Raw genomic sequence first — 15943 nt, 5'->3', positions numbered from 1 at the left:
CAAAGTGATACGATCAAGGGAGCCGTGCATCAAACATTTCAGCCGCAGCGGGATTCCAAGGGTACTCGACCTATTGAAATGATGTCTAAACGATCTTCAAAGGCCACCAATGTGTTCATCTTCGAAAGAGGGTCGCGTGAGTATATTGCACGCCTCGATCGAAGTCCGGTGGAGAGAGTTATGGCCGATTTACAAAAGCCGCGTAGAAGAGATAGCCAGTTCGGAGAAAACACCCGACCGGGTGATTTTGAGGTGCAAAACACCCGACCAGGTGTTTTCATGCTGAGCACAATTGGAGTCCAGGAGGTTCACCCGGCCGGGTGAATTAACTTCACGAGAACACCCGACCGGGTGATTTTACTGTTTTAGGCGATTTTTCACTTATTTTGGGCCATTTTCTTGGGTTTCCAACTCTAGCTATAAATACCATTTGTGAGACATTTATTTGCAGACTTTGATTAATGATATTTTGAAGACTCCTTTGAGAGCATCTCCCTTGTGAGATTTTTTATCCAAATTCCTACATGTAGGTTGCTTGGTTTGTGTTCATTAGACTAAATCAAGTATAGGTATGCATTTATGGTGGTGTAGTCATGAATGTGGAGCCAATGGAGTATTTGCTTTGGGTGAAAGTAGCCTAGGGTTGCCTACATCTTTTTGTGGGAGGTCATAGGTCCCCAAAGAGGATTCCTCCTTCATTACACTTTCTTCTCATCTCTTTTCTCTCCATCCAAATCCATTTTGACTCTAGTTTTTGAGGCTAGGCTCTTTATCTTTATCTTTAAAAACTAAAAATTGAAATCAAACACTATTTTAGGTATTTCTTGGGCACATGGAAGGATTCCCTCACAAGAAACCTTATCATTTGGTATCTAGATCCTAGGTGCCTACCAAGTGTTTGATTTTAAACCTCTATGAAATTTCATTTTCCTTGTTTTTCCTTATTTCTTTTGTTTTATAGCCTTTGCTTGTTTATTGGTCAATTGTTGTAGGATTGAGCTTATTTTTGGTGTGCATGAACCTTTATATATGAACTATTTTCCTGAAAAATCTCAGCCAAAAATTCCATCATTTGATAGGTCAAATTAATGTGTGAAGTTGCTGCCCTGTTTTGTGCCCTAGTTTGACAGATTTGGGGAAAACATAAAATCGAGGGTCTTCTCGAAAACCTGCTATATTGGGGATATTTTTCCCTCATTCTAAACCCTTTAATCTTGTTATCTACCAAGTTTCATCAATTTTGGGGTTGGGTAGCCATATCAAAAAAATTCCTAAAGATCAGCCAAGAGTTACATAAATTTTCAGCTCAACTAAGTTTGTTTGTTAGCTTCCTTAGGCATTGAACCTTACTTTCACATGCTTTATTGGCTTTACTTACTTGGTTATATTGCCTATGTGTATACCTTGATTGATTTGTCTTAGCACTTGCATTTAGGAAGTTGGATATTGAGAGTGAGTGAACCTAGCCCTCACTATATTCTAAGCCTTGTTCCGAGTGACATTGGTGAGTGAATTGGGGGTGGGATTACCAATTGGGAAGTGAGTTCTTACTAAAATCTCCCTTTCTTGTGTGTGTGAGTGTGGATTTTACTAATCCCTAGGACTAGATCCTAGTTTATTTTTATTTCTTATTGTAGGTACCATTTTGAATGTCACCTCGTACTAGATCCACCACGATGGGGGATTCGCAACCGGAGAGAGTTGAACCAGGTGCGAGCACGAGTCATAATTTGGCGGGGGATGAGTTGAAAAGCTTGATGACAAAAATTATGACGGATTTGAGGGATCTAAAAGAAGGCCAAACAACAATGCATGTCACTTAAGATGCTATGTTCGGAGATTTGAAGGAACTCAAGGAGAACCAAGTATCCATCCATGAAAACCAAGCTTTTCTCCACGACGAGCTCAACGCTTTGAAGGCCTTGCAACTATCAATGTCAAAAACCCCTAGGAGCAATCCCACACATCACGATGCCTCCGAGGGGAGTAATGGAGAGGAAGAGCCCTATGGTTGGTACGATCATGGGGGGCGTGGAGGACATGGAGGAGGACGGAATGGGAATAGGAATGGTAGGATTGGGAACATGGTGGGCGGAAGAGGGAATGGAAACATGGGGCACCATGGGTGGGATGGTAAGCATAGAAGAAATAGAAACTATGAGGAGAAGAAGATGGAGCCGAGGTATGATGATCCTACCAAATCTATCAAGCGCACATTTCCCGAGTTCCACGGCAAGTTTGATCCCGGAGCCTACTTGGAATGGGAGTCCCAAATGAGCAAAATTTTCTCACTCCATAACTTTTCGGAAGGTGATAAGGTAAAGGTGGCCATAGCCGAGTTTCGTGGCAATGCGGATACATGGTGGAATGATACGATGAGGAGAAGAAGGATGGTTAGGGGATGAGAAATGGGTTCGTGGGCGGAGTTGTGTGAGCTCATGAGGACTACCTTTGTACCAAAGTCCAATTTCCTCTGACTTCGAGGGGAGCTTCAAGATTTGAAGCAAGGGACGAAGAGCGTAATGGAGTACTACTATGAACTCCTATCATTGATGAGCAAGGTAGGAGAGGAGGAGCGAGAAGATGCGACTCAAGATCGATTTATCCATGGCCTTAACATCAACTTGAAGCACAAGGTGCAAGTGGAAGCATTGAGGGGAATTTCCTTGGATGAGGTGATTGGGTTTACCGACACTTTTGAGAGGCAAAGTAAGGAGTTGGTTTCTAGCCGGACTAAATGGGCGTCTAGCCAAACCGGGGGAGGGATGGGCGCTAGCAAGTGGAGCGCTCCCGGTAAGAAGGTGGAAAACACGGCTAATCCAAATACCCAAGGAAGACCGACCGTGAAGGCTTTACCGGGTACTCAACCTATTAAAGCTATAGCCCCTATGGAATACAAGAAGGTTCAATGTTTCAAGTGCAAGGGGTATGGCCATTATGCACGTGAGTGCCCAAACCAACGGGTAATGGTTATCGGGCAAGATGGTAGCGTGTATAGTGAGTAAGATGAAGAAGAAGAAGAAGATGTGGGCACTAAAGAAGTGAGCCCGGACATCGACATAGCTTTCTCTAGTGGCGAGGATGAAGATACACCCTTAAGGGCTATGGTTGTACTCCGAATGCTTAATGTACAACCCAACCTTGAGGAGCATAAGGAGCAAAGGTGCAACATCTTTCATATGAAGTGTAAGGTGAAATCCAAGACGTGCTTGGTCATCATAGATGGAGGGAGTTGTACAAATGTGGTGTGTGACCGGTTGGTGGCCAAATATGGATTGAAGGTCCTTAAACACCCAAACGCTAACAAATTGCAATGGTTAGGGGATTCCGGGGAGTTGGAGGTGAAGGCTCAATGCAAAGTTTCATTGAAGATTGGGGAAGTTGAAGAAGAAATCCTATGTGGTATCATTCCTATGACGGCATGTCATGTTTTGCTAGGGAGGCCATGGGAGTTTGATAGAAGGGCCTACAAAAATGGCTTCACAAATGAGTATTTCTATATGCTCAACGGGGTGAAGGTTCGTTTGAAGCCATTGCTACCTAGTGCCGTGTTTGAGGCTAGCCAACATCTACAAAAGGAAAGAGAGAGAGATAGGAAAAAAATGCTAGTAAAAGAATGTGAGCTAAAAAAGCCAAGTGAGAGTGGGGGTGGTGAGAGAAAAATAAAAGCGTCCAAAGGAGAGCACCCACAAACAAGAGAGGGAAATGAATGTTTGATAGCTAGTAAAACCGACCTTGGGTGGGCACTAAACAATCACCTCTCTGTTCTCCTCATGGTCCGTAAGGATTTTTGCTTAGCTACTAACCTTGACCCGTGTCCTTTGATTGTCCAAAGTGTGTTGCAGGAATTTGAAGATGTATTCCCGGAGGAACTCCCGAGTGAACTTCCTCCCATGAGGGGGATCGAGCATCAAATTGATTTTTTTCCGAGATCGTCACTCCCAAACCGGGCCGCATATAAGGCGAATCCTGAGGAGACACAAGAGCAACAATGGCAAGTCGAGGAACTCCTTACCAAAGGTCTAATTCGTGAATCTCTATCTCCTTGTGCCGTACCCGTCATTCTTGTACCTAAGAAAGACGGTAGTTGGAGGATGTGTGTAGATTGTAGGGCAATTAACAAAATCACCATCAAATATAGACACCATATACCTAGGTTAGACGACATGTTAGAGGATCTTCGTGGCTCTATATGTTTCTCTAAAATTGATTTGGCTAGTGTATACCACCAAATTCGCATGAAAGAAGGAGATGAATGGAAAACCGCTTTTAAAACCAAATTTGGCTTGTATGAATGGCTTGTGATGCCTTTTGGTTTAACTAATGCCCCTTCTACATTCATGCGTTTGATGAATCATGTGCTTCGTCCTTTTATTGGGAAATTTGTGGTGGTATATTTTGATGATATCTTGATTTATAGTCGTAGTGTTGAAGAGCATGCTAGTCATCTTAGGAATGTGCTTGAAGTGTTGAGAATGCATGCTTTATATGCCAAGTTGCCTAAATGCACTTTTCGTGTTGAGGAAGTTGTGTTTCTTGGTTTTGTTGTGGGAAAGGAAGGAGTGCGGATAGATGAAGAAAAGGTGAAAGCCATTAGGGACTGGCCAACACCTAGGAATGTGAGTGAGGTTAGGTCTTTTCATGGCCTTGCTAGCTTCTATAGGAGGTTTGTTAGGGATTTTTCCACAAAAGCTTCACCCTTGAACCACCTTGTCAAAAACAATGTTGAGTTTAAGTTGGGGGAGGAGCAAGAGAGAGCGTTTAGTACTTTGAAAAATGACCTCACACATGCTCCCTTACGCACTCCCTAATTTTGATAAAACTTTTGAACTTGAATGTGATGCAAGTGGTGTGGGGATTGGAGGAGTTCTCATGCAAGAGGGTAAGCCCATAGCTTACTTCTCGGAAAAGCTAAATCAAGCCCAATTGAACTACCCCACGTACGACAAGGAGTTGTATGCTATAGTCTGTTGCGTTGAGAATTGGCAACACTACTTGATGCACAAGGAGTTTGTGATACACACGGATCATGAGTCTATTAAGTTCTTAGGAGGGCAACATAAACTTGATAAAAGGCATGCTAAATGGAGTGTTTTCCTAGAGACTTCTCCCTATGTCATTAGGTATAAGAAGGGGAAGGACAATGTGGTTACCGATGCTCTTTCTAGGAAACCTTTTGAGACCTTGCATGATGGTGCTTTACTTGTGAGTGATACCGTGTGTTTGAGAAAACATGTGCTTGCTATGTGTGCCTCCAATTATGTTGGGTTTGAGTTTATTAAAGACCTTTATGAGCATAATCATGACTTTTCTTCTATTTACGGGGCTTGTAAAAAAGGTGTTTTTGATAAATACTATAGGTTGGATGGCTATCTTTTTAGAGAGAATAGGGTGTGCATACCTTCATGCTCATTGAGAAATTTGTTGATTAAGGATGCTCACCTAGGGGGCCTAATGGGTCATTTTGGGTTGCTTAAAACTTTTGACATACTAAGTGAGCATTTCTTTTGGCCTTGCATGAAGAAGCATGTTGAAAAGTTTTGTAGTAGTTGTTTAGAGTGTAGGCAAGCCAAGTCTAAATCTAACAATTATGGTCTTTACACCCCTTTGCCTACTCCTACACATCCTTGGGTAGACTTGTCCATGGACTTTGTTCTAGGTCTCCCAATGTCTCTTCGAAAAAATGATAGCATTTTTGTAGTGGTGGATAGGTTTTCCAAAATGGCTCACTTCATTCCATGTCGGAAAACAAGTGATGCCAAATTCGTTGCTAGTTTATTTTTCAAGGAGGTTGTAAGAATCCATGGGGTCCCAAGAACTATTGTAAGTGATAGAGAAGTCAAATTTTTTAGTTTCTTTTGGAAAACACTTTGGGGTAGGATGGGTACCAAACTTCTTTTCTCTACCACCATACATCCCCAAACGGATGGTCAAACGGAAGTTGTAAACCGTTCATTGGGTGCTCTTCTCCGTGCCTTGGTTTTTGAAAATAAAACTTCTTGGGAAGAATGTTTGCCTATAGCCGAGTTTGCTTATAATAGGACCATACATTCCACCACCCAACAATCCCCTTTTGAGGTTGTCTATGGTTTCAATCCACTCACCCCGTTGGACTTGTCCACTGCCGATTTGCCTTTGTCTTATATGGTTGATGTAGGTGGGATGGAGAAGACCAAGTTTGTGCAAGACTTGCACACTCGAGTGCAAGAATGAATCCGCAAGATGGGAGAACAAGTAGCTCAAAGGGTGAACAAAGGGCGAAAGAAAATGTTGTTCAACCCCAGAGATTGGGTGTGGGTACACCTTCGGAAAATACGTTTTCCCGACAAAGCAAGATCCAAGCTTGCCCCGCGAGGGGATGGCCCATTTATGGTCCTAGAGCGTGTGAACGACAATGCCTACATCATTGATCTTCCTGATGAGTATAACGTGAGTTATACCTTTAATGTGGCTGACTTGAGCCTGTTTGATTTTGTAGGGGACGGCCCGGATTTGAGGACAAATCCTTCACAAGAGGGACAGGATGATACGATCATGGGAGCCGTGCATCAAACATTTCAGCCGCAGCGGGATTCCAAGGGTACTCGACCTATTGAATGACGTTTAAACAATCTTCAAAGGCCACCAATGTGTTCATCTTCGAAAGAGGGTTGTGTGAGTATATTGCACGCCTCAATCGGAGTCCAGTGGAGAGAGTTATGGCCGATTTACAAAAGCCGCGCAGAAGAGATAGTGAGTCCAGAGAAAACACCCGACCGGGTGATTTTGAGGTGCAAAACACCCGACCGGGTGTTTTCATGCTGAGCACAATTGGAGTCCAGGAGGTTCACCCGGCCGGGTGAATTAACTTCGCGAAAACACCCGACCGGGTGATTTTACTGTTTTAGCCGATTTTCACTTATTTTGGGCCCTTTTCTTGGGTTTCCAACCCTAGCTATAAATACCATTTGTGAGACATTTATTTTCAGACTTTGATGAATGATATATTGAAGACTCCTTTGAGAGCATCTCCCTTGTGAGATTTTTATCCAAATTTCTACATGTAGGTTGCTTGGTTTATGTTCATTAGATCAAGTATAGGTAAGCATTTATGGTGGTGTAGTCATGAATGTGGAGCCAATGGAGTATTTTCTTTGGGTGAAAGTAGCCCAGGGTTGCCCACATCTTCTTGTGGGAGGTCATAGGTCCCCAAAGAGGATTCCCCCTTCATTACACTTTCTTCTCATCTCTTTTCTCTCCATCCAAATCCATTTTGAGTCTAGTTTTTGAGGCTAGGCTCTTTATCTTTATCTTTAAAAACTAAAAATTGAAATCAAACACTATTTTAGGTATTTCTTGGGCACATGGAAGGATTCCCTCACAAGAAACCTTATCACAAAGGCTCTGGACTCATATTACTCATGAATTTGTGTAACACATGCTGTCAGATTCTACAACGATCGATTACTCCAACAAATCAAAATTTCAGTTAACAACTAGGATTAATAATCAATGAAGGCAAAAAATGATTACCTTCTTCCATTGTTCAGTAAATACGAAAGCAATGACCGAGACCTCCCACCAATCGGTATATTTAGTGAACGAAATATACCTGGTCTTCTTCGATTTAGAAAAACAGACAAACCTGTCTTCTTCAATGGAGAAGAGACATTGAAAGTTTAGGGAGAGAAGAAAGATTGCAGGGTGAAATCGTGGAGAATAACCGCTGAGATCTTTGATAGAGATAATCAAGGAAGTTACCATAACAAACAAATTTGTGTATCCCAATTTTGACATTTTCAAATTTTTTAATCATTTAAATTAAATTCAAGAGGCATTATTTTCGGCCATCAGATCTTGAAAATGAAGGGCCGAGATTCAGTTGGATAATAGAATAAAAAATGGAAAAAGGATATGAATATATCCCTATATATATATATATATATATATATGGATGTATTCATTTCCTTTTTGTATCTTTTGTTCTTTGTTCTTTTTAATCTCAGCCCCACGATTTTGTCATCCGACGGTTAGATTGGTGCCACGTGTCATTTAATAATGCAGATTTTCAGTTGAATAATGCACACCGACTAATAATGCACCATTATTGTGTAATAATGCAGATTTTCAGTTGAATAATGCACACCGACTAATAATGCACCATTATAGTGTAATAATGCAGATTATTTGGACCGTTGATGAATGAGATCTAACAGCCCATATTAAGAAGAATAAAGGATCTAAGGGATGAATAGGAGAATAACGCTCCCCTATATATATTTATATATATATATATAGGGTTTTGATCTATGCAAAACTAGATTTAAATACAGAAACGCAGAACAATATCATACGTAGGGCACTTTTAGGTCATAGTTAGTTAATTTTTAGGTCATGCTAACAAAGCATGACCTAAAATGATCTTAGCATGACATTAAACTCAAATATTATAATATGGCCTAAAATTGCTTAATTATGACCTTCCGTATTTTTAGTTAATTATTGACCATTAGATCATCTAATCCTAGGGCCAAGATTTGGGCTGCATTTCTGGATTTAAATGCATTTTTATTTTGATCATCTCCATATATATATATATATATATATATATATATATATATATAGGTTTTTTATCAAAACAAGTATGACCTTAAATCAAGAAATACAGACCGTTTTTTGTCCATAGGATTAGCCAATCTCATCTTAAGATTAGATTATCTAACGGATAGATTAATTTGTCAGATATTATTAATTTAATCCCTAATATTCTTAAAAGGTTAATTATGTCAATCCATGATTTCGTTGGTTATAGACATTCCTATAATGTTGCATATTCATTTTTCCACTAACTAATCATCAGCGTTAGTTATGTGATTTAACAATCCATAATTTCATCTCCTTCCTATCTTCCATGAAAATTCTGACGATCTTCCATTCATTTCCCCTTATACTAAGTTTCCACATTTATAGATTTGCTAATATCCTTTAACAATTTGATTGGGGCGGTATAGACTTCTTTACAGCCAACCTTTGAGTTTGCATTACACAATCTCGAAAACTAACTATTTCTGTTTAACATTATGTTTTGCATCGATTTGTTACTTTTGTGTTTCTTGTTGCTCGATCCAATATATACTGTAAGTTAATACAATGTACTTCAATTTTTCATCTCATTTATCATTTCGGCGGACATTTTTTATTTAACCTAGAATTTAAGTATCTGAACTTTCATTGATATTGTTTAATCTTTTGATATCTAGATCTGTTGGTTTATGTTATGGTATAGATTTCCGGAAATGGAATCTGAAACGCCATCTACTTCGCATGTAGATAATCAATCATGCTTCGATGACATTGTTGAGAATACAGGTTATGATTTTAACTTTGTGACTATAATTTTAGTAATGTTACAACCATGACAATCTCGTCATTTTGTTTTAGTAATTTTACAATCATGAATTATTTTTTTTGACATGATTAAGTATGACCTCAATCCTCACTTAGTATGACATAACTTTATCATCAATTATTTTTATTCTTGATTCTGTATCAGTATCATTAATGATGTAAGTATGACTTAGTTGTGGTGCTAATATGACATGTTATTGTACGACCGTTTATATGCACTAATTATGACCGATTTGTCCGCTATGTTTCGATTTGCGTATAGTATGACCCATTTTCGAAGAAGATAGTGGTATGAGTTGTATGCCGCGATTTCATCCTATTATGACATATTATCATTATACATCCACTAGATGGAATCTTGTCTTTAATTAATCGTTATTTTTTTAGTGTTTTCTGATTATGAATTATTATAGATTTAAATACACCAGAATGCCCTATAGAACTTAAATCATTTGTTGGTCGTAGCTTCCCCACATTGGACAACGCAATTGAATTTTACGAGAACTATGGGCGACGTGTTGGTTTTGATACAAGGAAGAACGGTTCAAAGAAGGTTGATGATATCACCATATGGTTTTACATGGTGTGTAACAGAGAAGGTGAACAGAAATTTAGCGATCAACAACCCAAACGACGACGTAAATCGAAAAAATGTGGATGTAATGTCGGTGTTGCATTCAAATTTGATTCTGATCGTGGTTACGTCATTCAACATTTGAACGAAGAACACAACCACCCCATGGTTGAGATACAACACCAAAAGTTCATGAGATTAAATCGTCAACTTGAACCAGTTCACCAAAAATTTATTTCGGATTTTGCTGGTGCTAATATCCGTCCATATCTCACTTTTAAGCTGTTGACTGAATTGATGGGCCGTTATGAGTCTGTTGGGTGTACTGTGTTGGACATCCGTAACTACACACGGGACATCAGAAGATATGCTGAAGGATATGACGCCCAAATGATAATAGACGAGATGAAGAAGAAGAAGAAGAAGAAGAAGAAGGAAAATTGTGACGCCTTCACGTACGAGTATGAAGTTGATTCTCGTAGTCGACTGATGCATTTATTCTGGTGTGATCCTATTGCTAAGATGATTTTCATGCAAATTGGTGACATTGTCTCGTTTGACACTACGTACTCAACTAATAGGTAAATGTGGTCCACTTAAAATTGATGCATTTTTCTTTTATGCTATGATTTGAGTTTATTATGACCTATTAGTTTATATATAAATATTCACTTGTAAATGTTGTAAACCTTTTTTATGTTTCTTTGAAGGTACTCAATGATTTTCGCTCCGTTCACTGGGAAGGACAACCATGGGCGCGCAGTGTCCTTTGGAGCTGGTTTGCTTTGTAGTAAGAGCGCAGACTCTTTCTCTTGGCTATTCAATCAGTTTGTAAAGTGCATGGGCATAGCTTCCAAGTTGATAATTACGGATCAAGACTTGGGCATGAAAGTTGTTGTTGAAAAAGTTCTTGTGAATACACGTCACAGGTGGTGTATGTGGCACATCATGGCAAAAATAGCTGAACAGGTTCCTAAGTCACTTCTCGGTAATTCTGAATTTAAAAAGGATTTGAATTCATGCGTTTGGTCTTAGTTGATTGAACCCACAGAGTTTGAAGATAAGTGGAATACTGTGATGGAGACATATGAACTTGAAGGCGCTGAATGGTTCGTTTCTATGTTCGAATCAAGAAGGTTTTGGGTTCCTGCATACTTTAGGGACTTCCCTAACAGTTCTTTGATAAAGATGACTTCTGTTTCGGAATCTCAGAACAGTTTTTTCAAGAGGTATACTCAGTCCAGGGCTAACCTTGTTGTATTTTTAATGAATTTCAACAATGTCGTTGATGCCCAACGAAACTACTCCGTAAAGCTGGATTATATAGATTATAATACTACCGCAAAGATGAAAACAGAGTGGTCTCTTGAGAAGCATGCATCTACAATATTCACAGATGGTGCATTCAAGGAAATTCAAGAACAGATACTGGAGACTTATAACCATTGCATCCTTGTATCAATATCAAATTATTCAAGTCCAGAGGTTTACAAGGTTTTAGATCATTTTTCAAACACATGGACTGTCACATTCTCTGTGGAGGATTCTGTGTGTCAATGGGATTGTAAGATGTTTTCTAGGACTGGTCTTGTATGCTACCACATCTTCCTTGTGTTGAAGAACAAAAAGATGCGCTTGATTCCTGAGAATCTGATTGGAGGTCGATGGTTGAAATCTCCTCTGCTTAAGGCTGTTCATGCTGTCCAATTCCAAGATGTAGCAACACATGTTTATGTTGATGAGAAGAAGGCACAAGCAATTTTGTTGGGAGAGATGTTGGGTCTATACCAGGCTGTATCTATCGATATTGATCAAATTCATGAGCTAACATATATAGTTCGTGAAGCAAGACAACAGATTTTTGCCGACGGCGTAGTAACGTCTACAACCCAGAAGAAGAAACTAATGGAGGAATTTTATGGTGCTGAGGCACCCCAGGAAGTAGATGTACAACCTCCTGAAGTCGTCAGCACGAAGGGATGTGGTAGTAGACTCCCCTCAAGAGTGGAGAAGGCTTTGAAGCTTAAGAGCAAGTCTTTGCGTCAATGTAAGAAATGTCAGGAGTGGGGTCACCACGATTCAAGGAATTGCGACAAATTCAAAGGGAAAGAAAAGCTGCGGTCCAGAAGAAATTCTGATGTTTGATACAATGTATTCCGTTTTTTTAAGTAATACGTCGGTTTAAATTTTTTTTTTAGACCATTTTATTTGCAATGTTACGTTGTTAGAAATTACTAAGTTCATTCGTAATTTTATTTGGCATTCTGCTTGTCAATAGTTTTATGTCATGTCTTGAACTTTGGTTTATTATGACTCAATTTAACATTAACTTTGCATGACCCATATATTCATCTAGTATGACCCAAGTGAATAAATTAAGTTTTTGGCGTACAAAACACTAGTTTTATATGATGACTCTAATGTTGCCTAAATATGACCCAATATACCCACATAATGATATGACACATAAAATCGTTTAGTATGACCCAGAAGCATAATTAATGTTCTTAACAATTGTTTTTGCATGATTCAATCGTTCTAGCTTTTTTAATATGTTAAAAACTTGCATAGAATCGCGTTTTTGTTTTTAAATATGTTCAAAACACGAGAATATTCTTCGTTCGTACTACTAATAAGTTTTTTGCATGCAAACATATATATCAAATTGTATGAGTCATTTTGGTTTTTTGTAGTTTTACGCCATGCCTCATCTGTTGGTATATTATGACACAGATTTACCTAACAATTGTATGACACATTCAATATATATTACAAGAAACAATAGGAAAACATTTAAAGGTCATTTTAATGGAATTTTTTCTTATATATGAAACAATATGTTGTACTAATGACATCCACCCGCTGAATAAAACATGATTCAAAAACAAGAGAAATACTATCTTTAATGAAATGAACAAAATGGTCCACTAATGTAAGTTACGACATAACCATTTGGCGAGATCCATAGTTTGCTATCATGTTTTCTACGTTGATCTTTTTTTCTTGTTCTCCTTTGCATAATGTTTAGATGCTGCCTCTTTATTCAGTAACGTGTTGTGATTATTTCCTGCCAACATCAACATATTACAAACATTAAACAAAAATGACATTTATATAAACTCCAGCCTGTCACCAAAGATCAAACTTTTTTTTCCCACAAACAATGGGTAGTACCTAACCAGCACAGAGAGGAATATATGACATGTTCCAACTTAATCCCAAGTGTCATAACTAGGGATGTCAGTGTAGCCCGCAACCCGTGGGCTGGCCCGAATAGCCCGCCAAATTTATAGGGTTAGGGTCGGAAATTTCTAGCCCGATAAAATCAAAACCCGATTAGCCCGCACCCGATTAACCCGCAACCCGTTAGGGCCAGACCCGAAAACCCGATGGGCTGGCCCGAAAACCCGATAAAATTTCTATTATTCAATATTTTTACTTATAATTCGACACTTCATTAATTAATTTTATAATATATATAACTAAAAAAATAACTTTCAATTTTATATTAAATATAAAAATTATATATTGAAATTTTTATTAATATAAAAACTGATAAATAAATTTAAAACTTCAAATTCACTAAAAAAATATTTAAATTTCTAAAACATACATTAAAATTTCACAAAATATCTCAAATATTAGTATTTGATCATGTTTATGATTGTGTTTAATCATATATCTCAAATATCTCATAATTAAATACTTTACATTTAATAAATATAACTATTTTTCATCATTATTTATTGGATTGATCGTATGTTAATTTTATCGGTAGCAACCCGATTAACCCGTTGGGCTAGCCCGAAACCCGAGCTTTTAGGGTTAGGGTTGAACTTTTATAACCCGAAAGAAATCACAACCCGACTAGCCCGCACCCGATTGGCCCGCAACCCGAGCGGGTTGGCCCGAAACCCGATGGGCCGGCCCGATTGACATCCCTAGTCATAACAAAACAAAAGTGAATTACAGATGCCATCACAATCATATCAAGTAAGTACTAGTTGGGAGCAGCACGCACCTTTTCCAGAAATGGGTAAATCACCTGCAGACTCTTTCTCTATTTCAATTTGTGGAATGACTTTGCTATGTGTTTCCATAACTGAAACATAAATAAATTATCGTATAGCATTACAACAAACAAAGCGTATAAATATTCATTTATTCCATAACTCTTTTTACATATATGGCTTACTTATTCATCAGTTATTAAAGAGCAGAGCTACAATAAGGTTAAAAATATATAACTTTAACCTTGATTTATGTCATGGATATCAGGAATGGCTTCAGTATAGGGTTCTGTTGAATTTTGGACTTTTGGTTATGAAACAAAAAACCACAATTAAATACCAAATTCCAAAATAGAATCAAAACTACATGCATCAAAATACCAGAATTTGGTATCGTATTTCTTGTCGGAGCTTTTGGGATCCTTGGTAGCTTTTTCTTCGAGGACGTTCTCTGATAAACTACGTGAACAGCAAACTGAAGTTATTAATCGGCCTGATTTTGTCAACTTCAATTCATGGGTTACAACATCTTACTAACCTTTTCCGTCATGAGTAGTGGATCCAGATGCTCTAGTGTTGACCATGGTTGAATTAGATATTTTCTTCCCCTTCTTCGCCGAGTTTTGGATTCGGACTAGGTTTTTGGTCGAGGAAACGGTTTATCTGGCAGAGGCGATTTTTGGTGCAAGCGACGATGAAATATTGGAGGGGACGTCTAATTTTTAGAGCTTTGTATGGTTTGGGCAATTCAGATGCCAAGAAGATTTGGGTGGTTTTTAGAGCAGATTCTAGGGTTTGGGTTTTTTGAGTTCAGATTTTGGTGAGAGAGACGAATTGAATGGCGCAGGAACCGAAGAATCAGATTAATAACGTGTGGAGTAATGATCCCAATTAATCCGCTCTTAAAAAATAGAAGGCAGTTGTTTATATTTTCTATACCTAAATTACCCTTACATGACACAGAACACTCCTATTATGACCCAAAGAAATCGTTCACAACATCAGATCGTGGCCATTCATTCCCAGATCTCACGGTCCATATTTGGTCAGTATTTCTTTACATAAAGGCTTCTTTTAGTAGATTAAAACCATATATATATATATATATATATATATATATATATATATATATATATATATATATATATATATATATATTGCAAGCCTTTTTCCGTAAAATTCATTATCAGTTACAGCTAGCTGTATGGTGGTTGGTTAGAGCATTAGCAATGGGGCGCCCTAAGGCGCGCCCTATGGGGCGCCACCTCAGCAGTTTTATCCTCCTACCTCCCCACCTGCAGTGAGGCGCCCTAAGGCGCGCCCTAAGGTGCGCCCTATGGCGCGCCACATTATCATTTTATTGTTTTGTTTAATTAATTTACTGTTTTCAAATAACAAGTAACGAGTAAATAAAAAACGGTCTAAATAACAAACGGCGAAGTTTTAATAAAAATAAAGTTACATCATTGAACTAATAAAAAAAAAACTAAGTCGGACCAATTCCCAACTTCCGACGCAGCTCATCGAGTAACGCCCGGAGATATTCGGCTTCGTCGGGGTCGGTACACTTCTTGAGGGCCCTGTGCGTCTGCAACATCGTCCTTGCCATCGACGCTGTTGCTAACGACTCAAACGCGGTGGCCGTCTGGGTCGGGAGCTCTACCGAGACCGGAGCTTGGGTTGCAGCGGTCGACGATGAGGTCGCGGTCGCCTTCCCCTTGGCCTTCGCAGCCTTGACGCCGGAAGGACACCGGTGTGCCGGAACTCCCTTCATCCACGTACGTCCGACTGAGGTCAACCGGGTGGTTGCCGCTGCCGCTGCTCGTGTAATCACCAGCTTCAGTGGTCTTCGTCCTCTTCGGCGCACCAGTGTGCAGAATTCCACCTTGGAACTTCTGCTTGTCCCTCAAGAGCGCCCAGATGGCCTCGTGCTTGAAGTCGTCGTACATCGACCGGTATGACAACAGCGCTT

The 15943-nt window shown here is 39.1% G+C and overlaps 3 protein-coding genes across 5 annotated transcripts; 2 read left to right on the top strand and 1 right to left on the bottom strand.

Annotated features, from left to right (window-relative positions):
* The first annotated feature begins 3104 nt into the window (after positions 1–3104).
* LOC121773497 lies at positions 3105–4242 on the top strand. The gene is made up of 2 exons (XM_042170372.1): positions 3105–4083; positions 4220–4242. Exons 1-2 carry the CDS (start codon positions 3105–3107, stop codon positions 4240–4242), a joined length of 1002 nt encoding a protein of 333 aa, XP_042026306.1.
* A 1980-nt stretch (positions 4243–6222) lies between these two features.
* LOC121773480 (protein FAR1-RELATED SEQUENCE 5-like) lies at positions 6223–12106 on the top strand. The gene is made up of 4 exons (XM_042170352.1): positions 6223–6580; positions 9801–10542; positions 10672–10930; positions 10997–12106. Exons 1-4 carry the CDS (start codon positions 6223–6225, stop codon positions 12104–12106), a joined length of 2469 nt encoding a protein of 822 aa, XP_042026286.1.
* A 647-nt stretch (positions 12107–12753) lies between these two features.
* Positions 12754–15054, bottom strand: LOC121767868. 3 transcript variants are annotated; one of them, XM_042164200.1, is made up of 5 exons: positions 14510–15054; positions 14353–14430; positions 14216–14260; positions 13983–14063; positions 12754–13028 (listed from the first exon to the last, which is right to left on the bottom strand). In XM_042164200.1, the coding sequence occupies exons 1-5, from the start codon at positions 14553–14555 to the stop codon at positions 12946–12948; spliced, it is 333 nt and encodes a 110-aa protein (XP_042020134.1). In that variant the 5' UTR covers positions 14556–15054; the 3' UTR covers positions 12754–12945. The 3 variants fall into 3 exon arrangements, 2 of the variants coding, with proteins under 2 accessions (XP_042020134.1, XP_042020142.1); XM_042164208.1 differs by lacking the exon at positions 14216–14260; XR_006043228.1 differs by lacking the exon at positions 12754–13028 and adding an exon at positions 13843–13902 and having other exon boundaries at positions 13983–15054.
* Between the last annotated feature and the right edge of the window lie 889 nt (positions 15055–15943).

Source organism: Salvia splendens, chromosome 2, assembly GCF_004379255.2.
Source record: "Salvia splendens isolate huo1 chromosome 2, SspV2, whole genome shotgun sequence".
Taxonomy (NCBI): Eukaryota; Viridiplantae; Streptophyta; class Magnoliopsida; order Lamiales; family Lamiaceae; genus Salvia; species Salvia splendens.
This window is presented reverse-complemented; position numbering and strand designations above follow the sequence as displayed.

Coding starts and splice junctions, on each gene's coding strand:
- LOC121773497 (XM_042170372.1), top strand. CDS start 3,105: ATGGTTGTACTCCGAATGCTTAATGTACAACCCAACCTTGAGGAGCAT. Junction 4,084..4,219: donor TCTTGTACCTAAGAAAGACG/GTAGTTGGAGGA, acceptor TGATTTGGCTAG/TGTATACCACCAAATTCGCA.
- LOC121773480 (XM_042170352.1), top strand. CDS start 6,223: ATGGGAGAACAAGTAGCTCAAAGGGTGAACAAAGGGCGAAAGAAAATG. Junction 10,543..10,671: donor ACTACGTACTCAACTAATAG/GTAAATGTGGTC, acceptor GTTTCTTTGAAG/GTACTCAATGATTTTCGCTC. Junction 10,931..10,996: donor TGGCAAAAATAGCTGAACAG/GTTCCTAAGTCA, acceptor GTTTGGTCTTAG/TTGATTGAACCCACAGAGTT.
- LOC121767868 (XM_042164200.1), bottom strand. CDS start 14,555: ATGGTCAACACTAGAGCATCTGGATCCACTACTCATGACGGAAAAG. Junction 14,431..14,509: donor CACTACTCATGACGGAAAAG/GTTAGTAAGATG, acceptor CTGTTCACGTAG/TTTATCAGAGAACGTCCTCG. Junction 14,064..14,215: donor TATCCATGACATAAATCAAG/GTTAAAGTTATA, acceptor TTTATGTTTCAG/TTATGGAAACACATAGCAAA.